The 20,499-nt window shown below is 42.2% G+C and overlaps 1 protein-coding gene across 1 annotated transcript; it reads right to left on the reverse strand.

The window, feature by feature from the left end:
• Nucleotides 1–204: 204 nt before the first annotated feature.
• Ripply1 (ripply transcriptional repressor 1) lies at nt 205–3,147 on the reverse strand. Its single transcript, XM_055618379.1, has 4 exons — nt 3,020–3,147; nt 2,057–2,111; nt 1,393–1,457; nt 205–930 (listed from the first exon to the last, which is right to left on the reverse strand). Exons 1-4 carry the CDS (start codon nt 3,145–3,147, stop codon nt 675–677), a joined length of 504 nt encoding a protein of 167 aa, XP_055474354.1. The 3' UTR covers nt 205–674.
• Between the last annotated feature and the right edge of the window lie 17,352 nt (nt 3,148–20,499).

The following is a 20,499-nucleotide window of genomic DNA, read 5'->3' on the forward strand; positions in this document are numbered from 1 at the left end:
TTTCACAACTGAACCAAGAAGACCTGGCCTGGAAAATCTGTCCCCATCATTACATTTTCAGAAGAGAAAATTTTGTCATCTGACCCCAGATAGAGCAATGGATCGGATTTGAGTTAATCTCTGACCCTCTGCCTATGGCTTCAAAACACGGGCAGAGTTCAGTTAAGAAATCAACACAATTCCAAGAAAAAGGCAAACATACCATTTATTTTTTTCCCAATGAATCTAAGGCTAACACCCAGTCTGAATGAATAGTAGGCAAAGTAGGACGAAGGTCCCCAGAGAAACAAATTCTCAAGATGTCTCCTTCCTTTCCCTTCCCTTCCCTTCCCTTTCCTTTTTTCTTGGATCTGGTGTTGGTGTCTTTGAAAACTGGGAAATCAAAGGTCCTTGGGTAGTGACTGCTCTCTTATACAAAGGCATCCCCGGCCTTGCTCTACTTCCTGAGGGCTTCACAAATCTGGTCTTCACAACAGGTTTTAGGAACCTCCTACTGTTGGCACAAGAACAGCCCAGACAAGAGCATATCAGAGGTCTAGACTGTCAGGCTGATCAGAAAAACCAGGGTGAGCTAGACAGCCTGAGGACACTGGTTTGAGTCCAGAAAAACCATGCCTGGAGACTCTGTGCTAATCAATGCCTTTGGAAACCTGCCAAGCATAACTGGGACTGCTTCAATTTGGACAGGTCAGGGGTGGGTTAGGATAATTAGCTGTGGCCTGGTGTGGTTCGGCCTCTGGTACCCTCACACACTTTTCTGGTCCTCTTTCATTGACCTCTTCATCTTCGTTGTCCTCCTTGTCTTTCTCACCCTCTTCACTGTCAGAATCCTCATATAAGTTGATGGTGGCCTGGACAGGGAAATTCTGTAGCAACATCTCCCCAGCACTGTACATGTAGTCTAAGGAGCGAGACTTGGGCCAGAAGAGCCTGTGGACAGAGAAGAAACAGAACTTAGGCAACTTAGGCAACAGAAACCTAACATAGGCAACTTTCAAATGTAGTGACCAGTAAGGCCAATAAAGAATCAAGTCACTAGCTACAATAAAGGACTGAGAGGGAAAGGAAAGGGGCTTCGTCACAGAACCTCTGCAATTGTTCCAAAATGGTTCCAGGAAGGAACATCACCTATGACCGGCCTAGAGCTGCAGTACAGGGTGGGTCACCATTAACCACTCCATCCTTCAGTCCTTCTTTTCCTACTAAGGAAACTTTCATTGGTGGGGGTCAAAGGATTTCTTCCTTAGAGTTCAGTGACAGAGAAGACCTCTGGGGAAAGTCACTTCGACTAACTAAGTCCCATGGCCTCTTTCCTCCTGCATCATGGCCTTGTCATGAGCATACATAGTGCTTGTGACTGTCACATTTCAGACTTGAACACCAGAAGCTTACCTGACAGGGTGATGAAACTGGGAGTCAGTCTTGGTGGCCTCAGCAGCTGTTACCCCACCAGCAGTCTGTCCAAAGCAAAAGCTAGCATGTGGCTTAACTGCTTCTCCCGTATCAAGGGTCAGAAACCTGCAGGTTCTGACAGTCTACAAAATATTTTAGGCTTCTCTTGGAATCCAGCCACCTCCCAGCCCTGCCCTAGAGCAAGGGGTCTGTCTTAGATCTGGTTAAAAAACAAGTAGAAAGGGTCATAGGGGTTGTTTTCCTTCCTGACCCTGTTTCAGTGCCTGTTTGGGAGCTATCCAGGGGACAGAGTTCTGTTAAAGAACAAAACATTAAGGTAAAAGTGTGAGAGAGAGATGGGGTAAGGTACCATGAGACCCGGATTCCAGCACCAGCTCTACCACACACTGCCTGTGAGTCCAGCCCAGATCCCTTACTCACTCTATGCTTTGATCTCTTAGTCTCATTTGTCATGGAAACCTTGTCCCTGCCTTCCTCCCAGAGTTGCTGTGGGGATGAAATAGTAGCAGATTTGGCAAAATTCTGCCCCAGATTGGCAACTTTGGATTGGAGTCTGGGGATTTCTGAGAAGGGTCAAGGGCATAAGTGTCTATGCAAATGTGATAGGAGGCCTCACCCTCACCCAGTCCACCAGATTTCTCACCTGCCTTGGTTGGTCATTTATGGAAGGCAGCCAGGGTCTCCAAAGACAAGCTCCTCTATGGTGAAGAGAAGGAATATGTTTGCAAAAGAAGAAATCTAAACACAAGCTTCCCCTGAACACAGAAGTGGCCTCTTCAAAGTTTGGTTCACAAGCCATCTGCTCCAGGACACCTTTTGTCTCCTTACCATGGAGCCAAGGCTATAACAGATACCACCTCCTCTCTACTCCGACAATGTTATCACTGCTCTTATACCACTGTTTTGTGATCTTCTGCCTGAGTCCCCATTAAGCTAAAAGATATGTATAGGCATATCTGAATTTTTAACCCCTAATACAATGCCTTGTGCAAAGGAGAGGCTTAAGCAAATGAATATGAGATGTTTGAAAGAGAGAATGGCTGTTGTATAGGGAGTATCTTAATACCTACCTCTGACATCAAGTAGTAGAGAATGTAAACCTACCATGTTCCTAGCTGGAGAAAGGGTCCAGACAGGTTCTGGGCCCATTGCTTCTCCTCTAGACTTGCAGAGGCAAGGAAAAGCAAATAGGTAACTTGTAGCATGGTCAGGTCAGAGTAAGCACCCCAACCAAAGGCCTCTTTAGACTTTGGCCCTTTCACTCTATGTCACCTGCCACCATCTAGGGCCCATAGTCCAGGTTGCGTTAAGCCTAATTTCCACAGCAGCCTCTCCTGTTCCCCCAGTGAATTGTACAGACCAGCCCATGAGGGTTAGGCTTTTAGCATTGGCAATGTTCACAGTCTCTCTGCCCCCTCTTATCACCTGGAGTGATAAATGAGGTGAACTATTCCAAAAGCCAAAGGTAGAGAGGGAGGACTGTGGCTCTTTGCTGTCTGTCCCCTTCAAAGAGAACAGGGACACCACCATAGAGGCCATCTCACCTTTTCCTGCCCCCATCTCCCTAAGCCTGAGTTCAGGCTGTCAAATGCCAAATTCCACTTACCTTTCACTACCAGAAGCTTCTTGTTCATTGATTTGTTCTAGGGCAGGGGCTTGGGCAGGGGCTGGGAGAGGGGGAGCAGCAGCAAGGGCATCAGGGGTGGCCAAGGCATCAGGGACAGCGGGGTCCATCATTGGAACACCAAGCCAGACAGGCTGTAGGCTCTTTCAGTTCTCAGAATCCTCAGCACTCCTTTGGCTTTTTCCCTAGAGACCCCTTTATAAGCCCTGCCTTGACTCATCAATTATTCAGGCAGTGCCTGGGTGGGAGATGTGGGATGGTGGTGCAGAATGAGGGAGGGGGCTCCCAGAGAAAGAATTCTGTTTTGGGGTGTGAAATCTATCCCAGTTGAATAAACAAGGTCTGGGTGGAGGTGAGAGGTTTGCTATAGCTCTAAGTCAGAAAGGAAAACAAAGAAGGGGCAGATTTCAGACCATTTGTGTGAATTCCCCAGGCTATATCAGGGCCCAAGCTGGGAAGGAGGGGCTCTCATTAGCATCCAAACGCACCCAGGCTTGTCTGGACAGAGGGCTGGACACGTGGGCCTTTACCAAAGCTGGTTTCCAGGGAGAAAAGAAGGTTGCCAGCTCTAAAAAGAGTGAGAGACTCTCTATTTCAGCTCAAATCCCAAGTAGATTTGCCAGGCAGACCTGATACAGGGTCACTGCCATAAAACATGTCACATGGTTTAACATAAAGAGGGGTTCTGGGTGGAGCAGGTCCAGTCTCCTGCAGGGTAAACATCAAACCATCTTTCAGCCCCTGCCGCTCCTCCCTTGACTGCTCAGTTGACTTGCAAAAGTGCCTAAAGTCCCCTCTGGCCTCAGCAGAAAGTAGTATGGTGTGGGAGGGGCCCGGGAAGTTTGTAGAGCAGATTCCAAATGGCACAGCTCAGCTTCTAGTTTAAGAGTCCAGGTGCTGGGAGGGTTCTGCCCAGCACTGGGTGGCCAAAGGACCATCCCAGGCCTCAAGTCCTCTTATATGAGATGAGGGTGATAGCTCAGTGATCCCCAAGACCCTGCCAGCCTGAACACTCTGGGACAAGAGCTAGGTAATGGGTACTGACCCTGGAGGGCCTAAAGGTTTGAGCAGAGTCGTTGGCATCAGCCAGCTTTTGAGCCTTTGCCAAAACGCTTCCAGTTACAACAACTGGCAGGCACTTCATGCTTAGAGGTTTCAAAAATATTCCTCCTGACCTCAGTGGCCAGCACCTGCCCAGATTTAGTGTGTTGGATATTCATCACAGCCTGGTTTGTAATATTCAAAAATTAGAAACAACCTCAGTGTCCAATAATAGAAAACCCATTAGATTTATTAATTGTGGTCAATCTTATAATCACATACTGAGTAGACAGTCAAAATCATGTTATCAATGCAAAAAAACTGTGAACACTAGATGCTAAAAAGTATGACTAATTTGATTCAGGGCCTCCCTATCTGTCCCCTACCTCCCTACTTCATTCAGATCTGTACAGCAAAGGGAAAAAAAAAACATTAAATACAGAACTAAGAGTATGGCTCAGTAGTAGAGCAAGTGCATAGCAGAGTTTTGACATCCCCCCCAGTACCCTAAAACAAAATGAAAAAAAAAAACTTCATATTAAAATTTCCTGGTGAAAGAATGCTTAAACATCTCATGTATTCAAGAGTGAAAAACATAAGTTTCTAAAATGTCACTTAGGTCAATCTCATTTTGATAAGGAAGAAATGTGGAATGTACAGTCCATCTCTCTGAGCCTTAAATTCCTGTAGATAAAAATGCCAAGGCCCATCTCATAGGCCCAGAGTAAGAAGAAATAAAATACTATAAAATAAAATACTGGTTCTTAAATCATACATTGATCCTAATACCTTAATAGTGGGAGACTTCAACACCCCACTCTCATCAAGGGACAGATCAACTAGACAGACACCAAATAAGGAAATAAAAGCACTCACAGAATCCCTAAATCAAATGGACCTAATAGACGTCTACAGATCTTTTCACCCAAACTCAAAAGAGTACACCTTCTTTTCAACACCGCATGGAACCTTCTCCAAAATAGACCATATAGTGGGTCACAAAGCAATCCTCAACAGATACAAAAGGATTGAAATAATCCCTTGTATACTATCTGACCACCATGGACTAAAGCTGGACATCAACAACAACAGAAACAACAAAAAGCCAACACGCACATGGAAACTGAACAACTTACTACTCAATGACAGCTGGGTCAAGGAAGAAATAAAGAAAGAAATTAAAGACTTCCTAGAATTCAATGAAAATGAAGGCACAACATACCCAAATTTATGGGACACATTGAAAGCAGTGCTCAGAGGAAAATTTATAGCACTAAGTGCCTGCAAGAAGAAATTCATAACATCACATACAAACAACTTAATGGCCCAACTGAAAACCCTAGAAAAAAAAAAAGCAGATACACCCAAGAGGAGAAGACGGCTGGAAATAATCAAAATCAGGGCTAAAATCAATCAATTAGAAACAAATAAAACTATCCAAAGAATCAATGAAAGAAAAAGCTGGTTCTTTGAGAAAATCAACAAGATAGACACACCCTTAGCCAAACTAACTAAAAAGCAGACAGAAACTATCCAAATCAGCAAAATCAGAAATGAAAAGGGGGACATAACTACAGACACTGTGGAAATCCAAACAATTATTAGGTCATACTACAAAAACCTATATGGCACAAAATTTGAAAATCTAAATGAAATGGATAATTTTCTTGACAGATTCCATCTACCAAAATTAAGCCAAGATCAGGTAGAAAGACTGAATAGCCCTATATATCCCAAGGAAATTGAAGCAGTCATTAACAGTCTCCCCTCCAAAAAAAGCCCTGGACCAGATGGCTTCAGCGCAGAATTCTACAAGACCTTCAAAGAAGTGCTCACACCAATTCTCCTCAAACTATTCCACAAAATAGAAACAGAAGGAACACTACCAAACTCATTCTATGAAGCCACAGTCACCTTGATACCTAAACCACACAAAGATCCAACAAAAAAAGAAAACTTCAGACCTATCTCTCTTATGAACATTGATGCAAAAATACTCAATAAAATACTTGCAAACCGAATGCAAGAACACATCAAAGATATCATCCACCATGACCAAGTAGGCTTCATCCCAGGCATGCAAGGGTGGTTCAACATACGGAAATCCATCAATGTAATCCACCACATAAACAAAATGAAGGAGAAAAACCATATGATCATCTCCTTAGATGCTAAAAAAGCATTTGACAAAGTCCAACACCCATTCATGTTTAAAGTCTTGGAGAGATCAGGGATACAAGGCACATACCTAAAGATAGTAAAGGCAATATAAAGCAAGCCTATAGCCAACATCAAACTAAATGGAGAGAAACTTAAATCAATCCCACTGAAATCAGGGACAAGACAAGGCTGCCCACTCTCTCCATACCTCTTCAACATAGTACTTGAAGTCCCTAGCCAGAGCAATAAGACAACTAAAGGAGATCAAGGGGATACAAATCGGAAAGGAAGAGGTCAAAGTGTCACTATTTTCTAATGATATGATAGTATACATGAGTGACCCCAAAAATTCAACAGAGAACTCCTTCAGCTGATAAACACCTTCAGCAAAGTGGCAGGATACAAAATCAACTCAAAAAAAAATCAGAAGCCCTACTGTACACAAAAGACAAAAAGGCTGAGAAGGGAATACCCTAGAACTCATTGGTACAGGAGAAAACTTCCTGAACAGAACACCAACAGCACAGGCTCTAAGAGCAACAATCAATAAATGGGACTTCATGAAATTGAAAAGCTCCTGTAAAGCAAAGGACACCGTCATCAAAACAAAACGACTGCCTACAGATTGGGAAAGAATCTTCACCAACCCTTTATCTGACTCATATCCAATATATATAAAGAACTAAACAAGCTGAAAACAATAAACCAAGTAATCCACTTAAAAAATGGGGAACAGAGCTAAAGAGAGAATTCTCTGTAGAGGAATATCGAATGGCAGAGAAGCACTTAAACAAATGCTCAACCTCATTAGCCATTAGGGAAATGCAAATCAAAACAACCCTGAGATTTCACCTTACACCCATCAGAATGGCCAAGATGAAAAACTCAATGGACAACACATGCTGGAGAGGTTGTGGAGAAAGGGGAACCCTTCTCCACTGCTGGTGGGAATGTAAACTGGTACAACCACTCTGGAAAGCAATCTGGCGCTTTCTCAGACAACTAGGAATAGTGCTTCCTCAAGATCCAGCCATACCACTCCTAGGCATATACCCAAAAGAGGCACAAGTACACAAAAAGGACATTTGCTCAACCATGTTTGTAGCAGCTTTATTTGTAATAGTCAGAAGCTGGAAACAACCCAGATGCCCCTCAACTGAAGAATGGATGCAGAAACTGTGGTACATCTATACAATGGAGTATTACTCAGCAATGAAAAATAAGAAAATCATGAAATTTGCAGGTAAATGGTGGGACCTGGAAAGGATCATCCTGAGTGAGTTGTCCCAGAAGCAAAAAGACACGCATGGTATATACTCACTCATATAAACATACAATGTAGAATAAACCCACTAAAATCTGTACATCTAAACAAACTAAGCAAAAGAGAGGACCCTAACTAAAATGTTCAATCCCCATCCTGAAAGGCAAAGAGGATGGACATCAGAAGAAAAAGAAAATAGGAAACAACCTCAGAACCTGCTACAGAGGGCCTCTGAAAGCCAGAAGAAAACAGGAAACAACCTTGAAACCTGCCACAGAGGGCCTCTGAAAGCTTCTGCAGTATAGACTGTCAAAGCAGATGCAGAGCCTGATGGCCAACTGATGGGCAGAGTGAATGGAATTCTATGTAAGAAGTGGGAAATAGTAAGAGCTAGAGGGGACGGGAACTCCACAAGGAGAGCAACAGAACAAGATAATTTGAACACAGGGAACTTCCCAGAGACTCATACTCCAACCAAGGACTATTCGTGGAGATGACCTGGAACCACTGCACAGGTGTAGCCCATGGCAGTTCAGTGTCCAAGTGGGTTACATATTAATGGGAAGAGGGACTGCCTCTGACATAATCTGATTGGCCTGCTCTTTGATCACTTCCCCCTGAGGGGGGAGCAGCCTTATCAGGCCACAGTAGAGGACAATGCAGCCACTTTTGATGAGAACTGATAGACTAAGATCAGAAAGAAGAGGAGAACCTCCCTTATCAGTGGACTTGGGGAGTGGCATGCATGCAGAAAGGGGAGGGAGGGTGGGATCGGCAGGGGAGGAGGGAGGGGCTTATGGGGGGATACAAAATGAATAAAGTGTAATTAATAAAAAATTAAAAAAATTAGGTAATAAAAAAAAAGAAATTAGGGAAACAACACCCTTCACAATAGCCACTAATAACATAAAGTACCTTGGTGTGACTCTAACCAAGCAAGTAAAAGACCTGTTTGAGAAAAACTTCAAGTCTCTGAAGAAAGAAATTGAAGAAGATATCAGAAGATGGAAAGATCTCCCATGCTCATGGATTGGTAGGATTAACATTGTGAAAATGGCCATCCTGCCAAAAGCAATCTACAGATTCAATGCAATTCCTATCAAAATACCAACTCAATTCTTTACAGACCTTGAAAAAAAGATTCTCAGCTTCATATGGAGAAACAAAAAACCCAGAATCTCCAAAACGATCCTATACAACAACAGATCATCTGGAGGTATCTCCATCCCCGATCTCAAGCTTTACTACAGGGCAACAGTAATAAAAACTCCATGGTATTGGCATAGAAACAGAAAGGAGGATCAATGTAACCGCATAGAAGACCCAGAAATAAACCCACACACCTATGAATACTCGGTATTTGACAAAGAAGCCAAATCCATTCAATGGAAAAAAGACAGTATATTCAACAAATGGTGCTGGTCCAACTGGATGTCTACATGCAGAAAAATGAAAATAGATCCATATTTATCACCCTGCACAAAACTAAAGTCAAAGTGGATCAAAGACCTCAACATAAAACCAGATACTCTAAATCAGTTGGAAAAAAAAGTGGAGAACAGCCTAGAACTCATTGGCACAGGAGACAACTTCATGAACAGAACACCAACAGCACAGGCTCTAAGAGCAACAATCAATAAATGGGACCTCATGAAACTGAAAAGCTTCTGTAAAGCAAAGGACACCATCATCAAAACAAAGTGACTGCCTACAGATTGGGAAAGAATCTTCACCAACCCTTTATCTGACAGAGGGCTAATATCCAGTATATATACAGAACTAAAGAAGCAGAAAAGCAACAAACCAAGTAATCCCATTAAAAAATTGGGGAACGAAGCTAAACAGAGAGTTCTCGAAAGAGGAACATCAAATGGCAGAGAAGCACTTAAAGAAATGCTCAACCTCATTAGCCATTAGGGAAATGCAAATCAAAACAACCCTGAGATTTCACCTTACACCCATCAGAATGGCCAAGATGAAAAACTCAAGGGACAACACATGCTGGAGAGGTTGTGGTGAAAGGGGAACCCTCCTCCATTGCTGGTGGGAATGTAAACTGGTACAACCACTTTGGAAGTCAATCTGGCACTTTCTCAGACAATTAGGAGTAGTGCTACCTCAAGACCCAGCTATACCACTCCTAGGTATATACCCAAAATTTGCTCAAGTACACAACAAGGACATTTTTTCAACCATGTTTGTAGCAGCTTTATTTGTAATAGCCAGAACTTGGAAACAACCCAGATGTCCATCAACGGAGGAATGGGTACAGAAATTGTGTTATTTTTACACAATGGAATACTACTCAGCAATCAAAAGGGAGGAAATCATGAAATTTGCTGGCAAATGGTGGGATCTAGAAAAGATCATTCTGAGTGAAGTATCCCAGAAGGAGAAAGACAAACTTGGTATATACTCGCTTATATAGACCTACAAGATATGATAAACATAATGAAATCTACACACCTAAAGAAGATAATCAAGAAAGTGGACATGGGTGAAGATGATCAATCCTCATTTAGAAAGACAAATGGGATGTGCATTGAATGTATGACAGGAGTCTACTGCAAAAGGCATCTGAAAGATTCTACCTAGAAGTGTTTCAAAGCAGACACTAAGACTCATAACCAAACCTTGGCAGAGTGCAGGGAATCACATGAAAGAAGGAGAGTTAGTATGATATGGAAAGGATAGGAGCTCTACAAGTACCAAATATATCCGGGCACAGGGTCTTTTCTGACTGACACTTAACCAAGGACCATCTATGGATATAATATAGAACTTCTGCTCGGATGTGGCCCGTGGTAGCTCAGTAACCAAGTAGTTTTCCAAAGTAAGGGGAACAAGGACTATTTCTAACAGGATCTCAAGGGCAGGCTCTTTGTCCTCCCCCCCCCCCAGGGGAGGAGCAGTCCTGTTAGGCCACAGAGGAGGACTTTGCAGCCAGCCTTGAAGATACCTGATAAAACAGGGTCAAATGAAAGGGGAGGAGGTCCTCCCCTATCAGTGGACTTGGAAAGGGGCAGGGAGGAGACCAGGGAGGGAGTTGGGGAGGGGGAGGGAATGAGGGAGCGGGATACAGCTGGGACACAGAGTTAACAAATTGTAACTAAAAAGAAAAATAAAAATTAAAAAAAAAATACTGGTTCTTTGGTCTCTCACATCCTTGGGTATTCTCTACATATTGGCCTAGGTTTGCTTTACCTCACCTGGCTTCCATCCTGCTCAGGCACAGGCAGCAACAGTTGATGATTGGCAAAAAAGATCAGGTACCCAACAATTTGTTTTTCTAGTTTTGGTCTGACCTCCAACACCATATAGCTTCTCTCTCACTCCCCTTAGTATTATGACTACGGTATGCTCTGAATGCCTCTCTTACCTTTATAACAAGAAATGTACCTCTCCTATGAGCTCTTTCATGAACCTACATGGACTCCAGGGAGCCTTCACCACACACTAGGGTATGCCTTCCCTCAGAGACTTCTCATCTGAAGTCCCCTCCCATGAAGAAATACTCATCTTTCCCTTCAGTCTCCTCTGAAGTAAGCCTTTTTTATGTAGGTGTTCTGGCAATAGGGAATAACCCATGACTGAGTGATGCCTCCTCCCTCCCAGCACCTGGCACTGGGCTGCCTCCACAGCAGTCACTCCTCCTTTTGTGAGCAGAATAGTGTTTGACACAAGGTATTTGGTCTGTCAGACAAACAGATCTACACTAGCAGAGCCATGGGGCACCAGAGTGAACTAGTAAACAGCTGAGCCCTGACAGGATGCTCTGCTGGCTCTTTAGCCATGTGATACAGAACAGGTAAGAGCTCAGGATGCAGATAGCCTTCGAGCGCAGCCTTAAGACACAAGGTATACCAGGAGTAGGAAGTGCAAGTTCTTGGGAAAATGAATCTAGAAATTTTCTCCGCATTTCCTCTTATAGCCAGAACATTTTAAAAAATTGCTTCCTGCAGGGCACGATAGCACATGCCTGTAAATCCCAGCACTCAGCCAGCCTGGTTCACAAAGAGAGTCCATAACAGCCAAGGTTACACAAAGAAACCCTGTCTCTAAAAACCAAAAGAAATAAAATGAAACAAAATGGCTTCCCATCCCTACTAGCCGTGGCTAAGACCACTAGCCCTAAAGGTGTGGTCCAAAGCAAAAGGGGGCCCCTAAGATTCTCAAGGTTTAATGGACTTTTGTAATGCTGAGCCACAACTTGCCTTTTTCTGTCAAGAGCAAAAACAATGGGGGAGGGGCAGTAAAAATGCCATTGCCAATGCCCTCATTCCTGATAGAGGATATGCCATTTCGGAATATCTTGACAAAGTGATTCAAATTACTGCATTGCAGCCAGGTGTGATAGTCACATGCCTCAAAACCCACCACTTTAGTAGGCTGAAGAAGGATTGTGAACTGAAGCTAGCCTCATCTCTTCAAACAAACATAAAAAATGGGCTTCAGGGCTCCATGGCAAGACCCTGTCTCTAAAAACAAAAGTATAATGGGGTTACAGAGACAGCCCAGTGGGTAAAGGTATTTTTGTCACATGCCTGATAACCTGACTTAGACAGCTTGATCCCACACACATGTGGAAGTGAAGGAAAAATAAAGAGACTTTTACAAGATTGTCTTCTGGCCTCAATGCATGCACCATTGCACATATACATGTACATCCCTGCACATCATCATCATCATCATCATCATCATCATCATCATCATCATAACAACAACAATAATAATAATAAATGATTTTAACTTAGGTTTTATTCTATATCAAAAAATTAAGTGTATCTTTTAAATACTGTGTGTGTCTAAACAGGAAGTGGCCATTTCCACTTCACCCTGAAGTATGGTGAATGTCATGGGCAAAAGCATTTGTGAGACTACCTGAAAGCCAACCTGGCAAACAACTACTTTTCTTCTTCTTCTTCTTCTTCTTCTTCTTCTTCTTCTTCTTCTTCTTCTTCTTCTTCTTCTTCTTCGTTAGAACTATCCAACTTTTCCTGGAACATTTGCTTTATTTGAAATCAATAGACAGGCTGTGGTTATTCAAAGTTGTATATTTGGCTAGCGTTCTGTTCAAATTCAACAAAGTGATCTTGTCACCATAAGGAAAATAATTGATAGTATTTGCTGTCAATCATTAATTTTAAGCCTTTAAGTTTTCACCTGAAAACCTCTATCTCACACTGTGAGCTTGAGAATTTCCTTATACCCTTAAAGACCTTTATGATAAGATTAGTAATAACATTAAGTGAACATAAATTATTCACATCGCATAGTCAAGAATGAGTCAACAATCAGAAGATCTCTATAACCAAGAGACCTGATATTTTTCTAATGACTAATGTATGATGTTCTAAAAACCATGCATAGATAATTTATCTATTCAAAGTACAAGATAAACCAATGGATTTTAATGTAACAGAGTACGAAAGGTTCCTTGATAGGATTTTAGTTTCAACATTGCAAATAAATGTTAAGAAACTACCACTTGCTAAGTTCAGTTAGCACATGATAAGTTCAGTTATCATAAAGAATCACACACAATTTGTTTTCTATTGCTGCCATAATAAGTTACAACAAACTTAACAACTTGATACAGCATCATTATCTCATAGTGACGTAGGTCAGAAGTCCAGATGGGTTTGTCTGTGTTCTTTGCTTAGGGTCTTACAAAGCTGAAGTCATATTATCAGCTGGGCTGGGCTCTTATCAGGAGGATCTGAGAAAAACATTCCCTTCCAAGGTTGTTATCAGAATCTGCTTTATGATGAGTGTGGTTTGAGGTCCTCATGGCCAGTGTCCCTGTGGCCTCACTGGCTGTCACACAAAGACAGTTCTTTGTACCTAAAGCCTACCCACATTTCTTCTCCTGTAGCCCCTGGGGTTTGAAACCATCAGTGACACATCAAAAACTTCCCACTTTCAAATGTATCTTACTTCCTTGTCTGCCTCTGGAAAACTTTGGTAATATGAGCTTATGATTAAATTAGGCCTACCTGCATAATTTCCATTTGTCCCATAGATAACAGAATGGCAACAGTGTCTCATTATAAATATCTATTCTCAAAGGTAGGGAACTTACCCGTAGTTAAGAGTCATTGGCAGGTCAGTCCTAGAATTGTTCCTGGAAGGGTTTAAAATGCTTCTCTTGGTCCACTACCTATCCTTGTGAGGCTAGATTTTCAATATCTACTCTAGCCCCAAACAACATACAATAACAGTTTGAGTGTAAAAGCCAAGCTGAGAATCTAGCTACCATTCATCCAGCCAATTAAAAATTGTAATATAGTGTAATCGTATGCTTTTCTGTCTTGGAAAACAAAAATATTTTTCATGAATGTATGTTGTTCATCATGCAATACATTATGATATGCAAAGACACATATAACTCACTCTTTTGGCTCTGCAGCTCTATGAGTTATTGTTTTGAGATGGGCTCTCAAGGAAAACCAGGCTGGCCCTGAACTTAGTATGTTACTGAAAATCCTCCTGCTTCTAGCTCCGGAGAGTTATAGCACCATGCTTGGATCCACAAATGCATAGAGTTTTTGCAGCAACAGCTAGAGATCCAATAACCCAATGAACTTCCTATACATACCATTTCTTTGAACTCTTTCCCCATCCCTGCCCCATACAACCAACAATCTCTTCTTCATCCCTATAATCTGGGCATTCTGAGAAGGCTGTAGAAATGGATTGTACTATAAGCAGCCTTTGGAATCTGGCTTCTTTGACTGAGAAAAATACATTTGAGCTTCATTCATGAAGTTGTGGGGATAAGAATTAGCTACTGGGATGAGCTACCTTTCAGCTAACCTGTCTTCGAATTCATCTGCATTAAGCTTTAGTGAAACACCATCCTCCAGATATGGATCATCTGACAGTTGAGGAACATCGACTTGGCCTTTCATGATGTCACTTGTTCCTTATTCTACAATTTGATGCAGACAGATGTGATGATGAAGTTCTTGTTTGGTAGAGAGGAAGGATAGCCAGCAAAGGAACAGCAGGCATCAGGTAAGCGATGCCCAGGCTGAGAACCTGATACATTTTCTAGACAAAGCAGAAGGCGTTTTACAATCCAAATGAATGTGGATTGTAAAGACCTTCAGTTGGAGGACTACATGGCGGGATTGAGAAGCTGAAAGGAAGCCAGAGGGGTGTGTCTTGAGAGAGAGAAAAACCAGTGCGGCACACTGCTAGATCAGGTGATGATACTGCATGCCAAGGACAGGTGCAGGGGGAAAGTGGAAAGCTGGGGCTTTGTCTATGCAGAAGACACTAGTAATAAGGTAGGAGTGGAAACCAGTTGGAGGAATGAAAAGGCCATATACTTGGGAGGTAGAATCAGAAGAAGAATGTGCAGATGAGATGAGCAGAAAAATAAAATCAAAGCTAACTAACTTTGAGATTTCCAGCTTAAGGAACTAGCATTTTCAAATGCAGAGTCATGAGGGAGGATTGGTTTTAGTTCAAAGAGGAATTAAATGCATAATTTTGGTCCAGTCATGGTTGCGCTTACCTGTAATCCCACTACTTGGGAAGCTTAAGGCAATGAGTGGTGATTTAGAGGTCTATCTAGGCTACATATTAAGATTCTGTCTCAACAAAAAGAGATATGATTTGGAGCACAGTGAGCCACTAAAACAATGCCAGTGCAGAGAGGTCTAAAGCTCAGAAAAATCTGAACTGACAATGATGTTTTGGAAGCCATCCAATTATACAGGGTAATTGAAACCACTGAAGACACAGGAGACTTCCAGGAGTGGGAATGCAGAATGAGAAGAGAAAGCTTGAGCCAAGCTCCAGAGAAACACCCAAATTTTATCAATAAATTTGAATGATTTATTAAAACATTATAACTTTGTGCACGCATGTAATTGTATTCCAATTATTTCCTCTCCCCTCTCTTATTTCCTTCCCACTCTTGCTAGAAACGCTTATCTTTTAAAACAAGTTTTGAGATGCTTGAAAAGGAAGCTTGGGCCCTAAGTATGATAGACAAGCACTTTACCACTTAGTTGTAACCCCTGCCCCTTAAAGTATTTGGAAATATTTTATGGGCACATGATCTGGGGCACAGTGTGATGCTTTGATGCATGTGCACTGTGTGTAATGGTGAGATCGGGGATTATTGACATAAATATCACTCCAAATAACTCTTCATTTATTTTATTGTATTTTATTTTATTTTATTTTATTTTTTCATATGTGTGGTTGATTTTCTGTGCACCACATATGTAGAGTGCCCTCAGAGGCCAGAAAGATTGGATCTCCTGTAACTGGAGTAACCATCTGCAAAAACAGATGGTTTTGCACAGCCATGCAGGTACTGAGAATCAAACGGAAATCCTCTAGAAGAACAGCCAGTGCTCTTAATAGCTGAGCCATGTCTCCAGCCCTACCTCAAACAATTCTCATTTCTTTGTATGGATAACATTCAAGATCTACTTCACTAGCTATTTTGAAGCATTCAACTAATTGTTGTTAACCAGAATTAACCTATGATGACATAGAACATTAGAAGTTATGCCTTATCCAATTATGCCAACATACCCATTAACCATTGGCTCACCATTACCCACATTCCATTTTCCTTCCTGGGTTCTGGTAATCATTATTCTATTCTCTGATTTTATGAAACATTAATTCTTACTGTCCAATAGAGGAGAAAGAGCCAAAGAAAAAAAGAGTTCAAAAGATAAGGTGAAAAACCAGGAGAGTGTTGTGTCAGAAGCCAAGAGGGGTGTTTCATGGGGACAATTATTGAGGGTATTGAAAGCTATATGGAGGTAAAAGAAGCTAAGGCCTGAAAAGTAGTCATTGGAGTTGGTGACGTGAAATCTATGATGATAAGTATGTCTTGGTCAGGTAGCTATCTCTCGAATCTTTCCTCTGCCACAGACTCCTAAGTCTTCCCAGAGTCTCACCTCCTTAGTTGATGTTGCTTCTCCTTCTAGATTCCTTTGTTAATTTTGTTTCCTTCTCATTATTCTGTTTATTACTATTGTTTGAGACATGATCTCATTCTGTAGTCCACGTTAGTTTGAAACTCACCATGTACTTCATATTAGCCTTTAATCCACAGTAATCCTGTTTCATCCTCTATCTGTATAAGGATAACAGGCACACACCATGGCCCAGCTTTATGCCATGCTATATACTGAACCTAGGGATTCCTGCATGTTGGGAGAACATTTTACCTATTAAGCTACTCCCCAACTCTAGACTTCTCTTTCCATTGTACCATCTCTTTCCTCTTCTTCAAGACTTTGCTTTATCTAGACCACTTACATTTTTTTCCTCAAACACTGCTCTCACCTATCTTCTCCTAATTACTGCTCAGACCTTTTATTCTCCTCCCTTTGTTCTTATACTATTCACTCTTCTCCTTAACCAGATACTGCCCTTCCCCAGTCTGCTATTCTGCCCTCTTCATATTCTTTTCCATCCTCTACATAGGTAGGTTGGGTGGATCTCAGCAGGGGATCTTGGTGAAAGAACTGCTCAGACCTCTCCCAATCTCAAAACCCAGGACTTATACACTTTGGCATGGTGCCACTAGCATCTGTCAGTGCCAACCTATATGAGGCATTGTTAGAACTTAGTCCTTGAAAGGTTGCCAACATGGTAACCATTCGGCCTCATCTGTTCTGGCTCTTGTCCCTAAGATTCTGCCTTTTCCTACCCTCAATTGCACAGTGTCACTGAGAGCTGATAAGCTGCCCCACCCTCACTCCAAGTCAAACATCTTGCCTTCAGCCAGCATTATCTAAGTGTCAAAACACTTTCAGAGTCATTAGTCCAGGCTTGAAGAGTCAGCTGTGGGGAGCCTGGAAAAAAAGAGAATGGAAAGATTTGCTCAAGGTCACAGAGCTGGTTAGAGGATTAACATGTTATCCTTCTTGCCCCTGAAGACTTACTTGCTTTCATGCTGAGTCCCGAGGCCTGAGTTCAGGCCTCAGTGAACTTAGCTTTTCCCAGCCTACCAAGGTGGGGACAATCCTGAAAAGTCTCCCTGTAAGGGGTTCAGTGACCCATTCATACCTGTAAGGCAGGGATGAGCCATCTTGGGAAGGAGGATGAATTCTGATTTGCTTCACTGAATTCTCCCTAGGCAACAAATCTGTTTGCTTTGATATAACTTGAAAAAAATACCTAAAGTACGGAGATTCAGAGTCCAAGGACAGAGTTGGCCAGGTTTAGCACACTGCTCTGTTTCAGTTCAGTGACACCATGCATGGGAAAAACCTCAGCACCAGGCCCAGCATCACCAATGCATAGAGGCCCCATCTGAGCATTTCTACTCAAGATTCTTTGGGAGTCACAGCATCTTTATCTGAAAATGTACTCAACTAGACAGCTAGATGACAGGTCTAAATCACCTTGAGTTGCTAGGTAATTTGTTCTTTCACTTTATTGGGCTTAAGTTTCTTCACTGGAAACAGTGGCAGCCATCTTATTCTTGTAATTTATTGTATTGGCCTGTACGGGTAAATAATATGTAATCAATCAATTCTAGGCCTAAGAATTTGGTCAGGGTTATGTGGAATAATGAGGTTTTTTTTTTCTTTTTAGTAGTACAAAATGGGATATGATAAAATGTCTGTTTATGGTTAGCGAAATCATATTTACATGATGAAATGCAATGAAGGTACTCTGTTTTTTAATTGACATGGGATCAGCTCCATGATACATGCTTTTGAAATGATAGGTTATAAAACTATAGCTATAGTGTGATTCAATTTTGTAAAATGTATTTTCTTTGATGCTTTCAAAATTTAGTAGTGATTATTGCTGGCCAGTAGTGTTATGGGAACCTTCATTTTCTTTCCTTTTTATTTTAATTTTATTTTCTGAATTCATTTCAACAGAATCAGACATGGTGATTCCTCTGTGTAAATTATGTACTTTGGAGCCAAAAGGATTGCTACAAGTTTTAGGCTGGGCATTGGATATATTTGAGGCTAGCCTGGACTATATAGAGAGATTGTCACATTTTTTTTTTCTTTTAAGCAAAAGTTTTTGTTTCACTTGGTGAGGAACCGAAATCATTATAATCTACAGAACTCTTGAGGGGGCTTAAATGGCAAAGTATATAGTACTTCTGTTATGCCAGATTCATGAGACCACAAAAGACCACCAGGAATCGAGTCTGTTGCAAAACTCATGATGATTTTTTTATTAAAAGCTAGCTTGGGCTCATACCCTCACAGCCAGAGCAGTGGAGAGCAGAGCACCTAGTTCTCAGGTTAGATGGGTGATTTAAAGAGTCTGGTCCCTCCCAGCAAGCCCAAAGCAGGAGGATTCCTGCCTGGCAAGCATCTATTGGTTGAAACACAAAAGTGATGTTGCATTTTTAATTGATTGGCTGTCAGAAGGCCTCCAAACCATTAATGGTCTGGCTTCCCTTGTTTGGCTGTCCTAGGGGAGAGGGCTGGTTTCCTAGCAACTATATCTTTAGTGGGCAAGAAAAGAAAGCAGTAGAGCTGGTTCTTCCCTGCAGGTGGCTAGACATGTCTCCACCTGGCTGGCCTTCATTCAGACTTGTGCTTTAAACTTTAAACCAATACCCAAAATTATTTTGTCTCTCACTGCTATGTTTGGTTAGGGAAAAGAGGCCTATTATTACAGTAGCCTCCTCAGTCTCACTGAGAAAGACCTGCTTTGAACCTAAAAAGATGTAATCTGTAATCTCTCTTGGTAGGAAGATATTCTTTTTGTAGGAGGGATAGAGGGAATGAGGAAGAAAGGAAGGAAGAAAGAAAGGAGGGAGAGATGGGAGAGAGGGTGAGGCTAGGTCTCATTTAGCTCAACTGGTCTCAAACTTGCTTTGAACTTCTGAAGCCCCTGCCTCCACCTTCTATGTGCTGGGGTTACAGGCATGGGTTACCACACCCAGTTTTATGGGTGCTAGGAATCAAACCAAGCTCTCTACCAGCTGAGCTACATTACCTAGCCCAGAGAGAATATATTTCAAAGAGAAATACTGCTCTTTCTCCTTTTGGCTATCAGAAATGATCAACCAGAAATAATTAAAATTTCCCCAGACGTCCCACGCTGGGAGAAGGGCAAAACTGAAGTCTGGTGGGTGAAAAGGGCAGAAGCCTTTATGAGGCAGAGGAGGAACTTGCTTCCCAGGAAGAGATTTCACATGAGTTGCCAGACAGAGACAACAGATAGTCAATGATAGACAAGACTGCACCTTGACCAGGCTTGCTCAATCATGCATATCTTCTACAGAAACCTAATCCTCATGTCAACACCCTGAAGATGCACTTGCAGGTTCCCTGAGTCCCTTTATTTCTTCCTCTTCCCAAAGTGGCCATATTAAATAACATCTCCTTTCTCTGCTTTTGGCTTCAATTCGTGTATTAGAGACAACAGTTAAGCCTAGTTTGTTGGGTCTGCCAGAGGCAAGGTTTTCACCCTAAAAATTCTGAGAACAATCCTAGGGTAAAACATGTTCTCCCGGGAAGTTGGCCTTAGAGGTGGAGTAGGGCTGGGGACTTTACCAAAGAACCACAGTGAGTTAAAGAGTTCCTGGAGGCCAGGCAGCACAGAACTCCAGTGCCAGGCCACTTTAGGCCCTAGTTCACCCAGGCTGTGTTTATGAAGGCTTACTTCCTGCTGAGCCTTGAGGCTGCAAGCCAGGGACACCTATTGGGCATAACAGAACACCCTTCTCTCCCCTCCCCCCAAAGCAGGAATGTTCTAAATTCCTCCTTGGCCCCAATCCCCCTCCCCACAAGGTTTCCCCTGGGCTCACAGAGGTTCACCACACAAAAGCCCAGCTGGAGTTTTTGAAAGGGTAAACATAAAACCCACCAAACATTTTTTAAGAGTACCTCAATCTTTTCCAGCCTCCAGGGGTTTAATTCTCATCTGTAAGAAGGCTCGGATTTACAGGTGGATTTTACAAAGCTGTGGCTAATAATTAGATATCCCTTATCATCATAGCCTGTGGCCCCTTGGACCCAGATTGTCTTTCCCAGGA

The sequence above is a fragment of the Psammomys obesus genome, unplaced genomic scaffold (genome assembly GCF_907164565.1).
Source record: "Psammomys obesus unplaced genomic scaffold, mPsaObe1.curated_primary_1811, whole genome shotgun sequence".
In the NCBI taxonomy this organism is placed as follows: domain Eukaryota; kingdom Metazoa; phylum Chordata; class Mammalia; order Rodentia; family Muridae; genus Psammomys; species Psammomys obesus.

Excerpts from the sequence above, each read along its gene's own strand:
- Ripply1 (XM_055618379.1), bottom strand. The coding sequence starts at position 3,147 with ATGGACCCCGCTGTCCCTGATGCCTTGGCCACCCCTGATGCCCTTGCT. Across the intron at positions 2,112-3,019 it reads GAAGCTTCTGGTAGTGAAAG|AGGAGCTTGTCTTTGGAGAC; the intron begins GTAAGTGGAATT and ends TCTTCACCATAG. Across the intron at positions 1,458-2,056 it reads TAAATGACCAACCAAGGCAG|ACTGCTGGTGGGGTAACAGC; the intron begins GTGAGAAATCTG and ends TGCTTTGGACAG.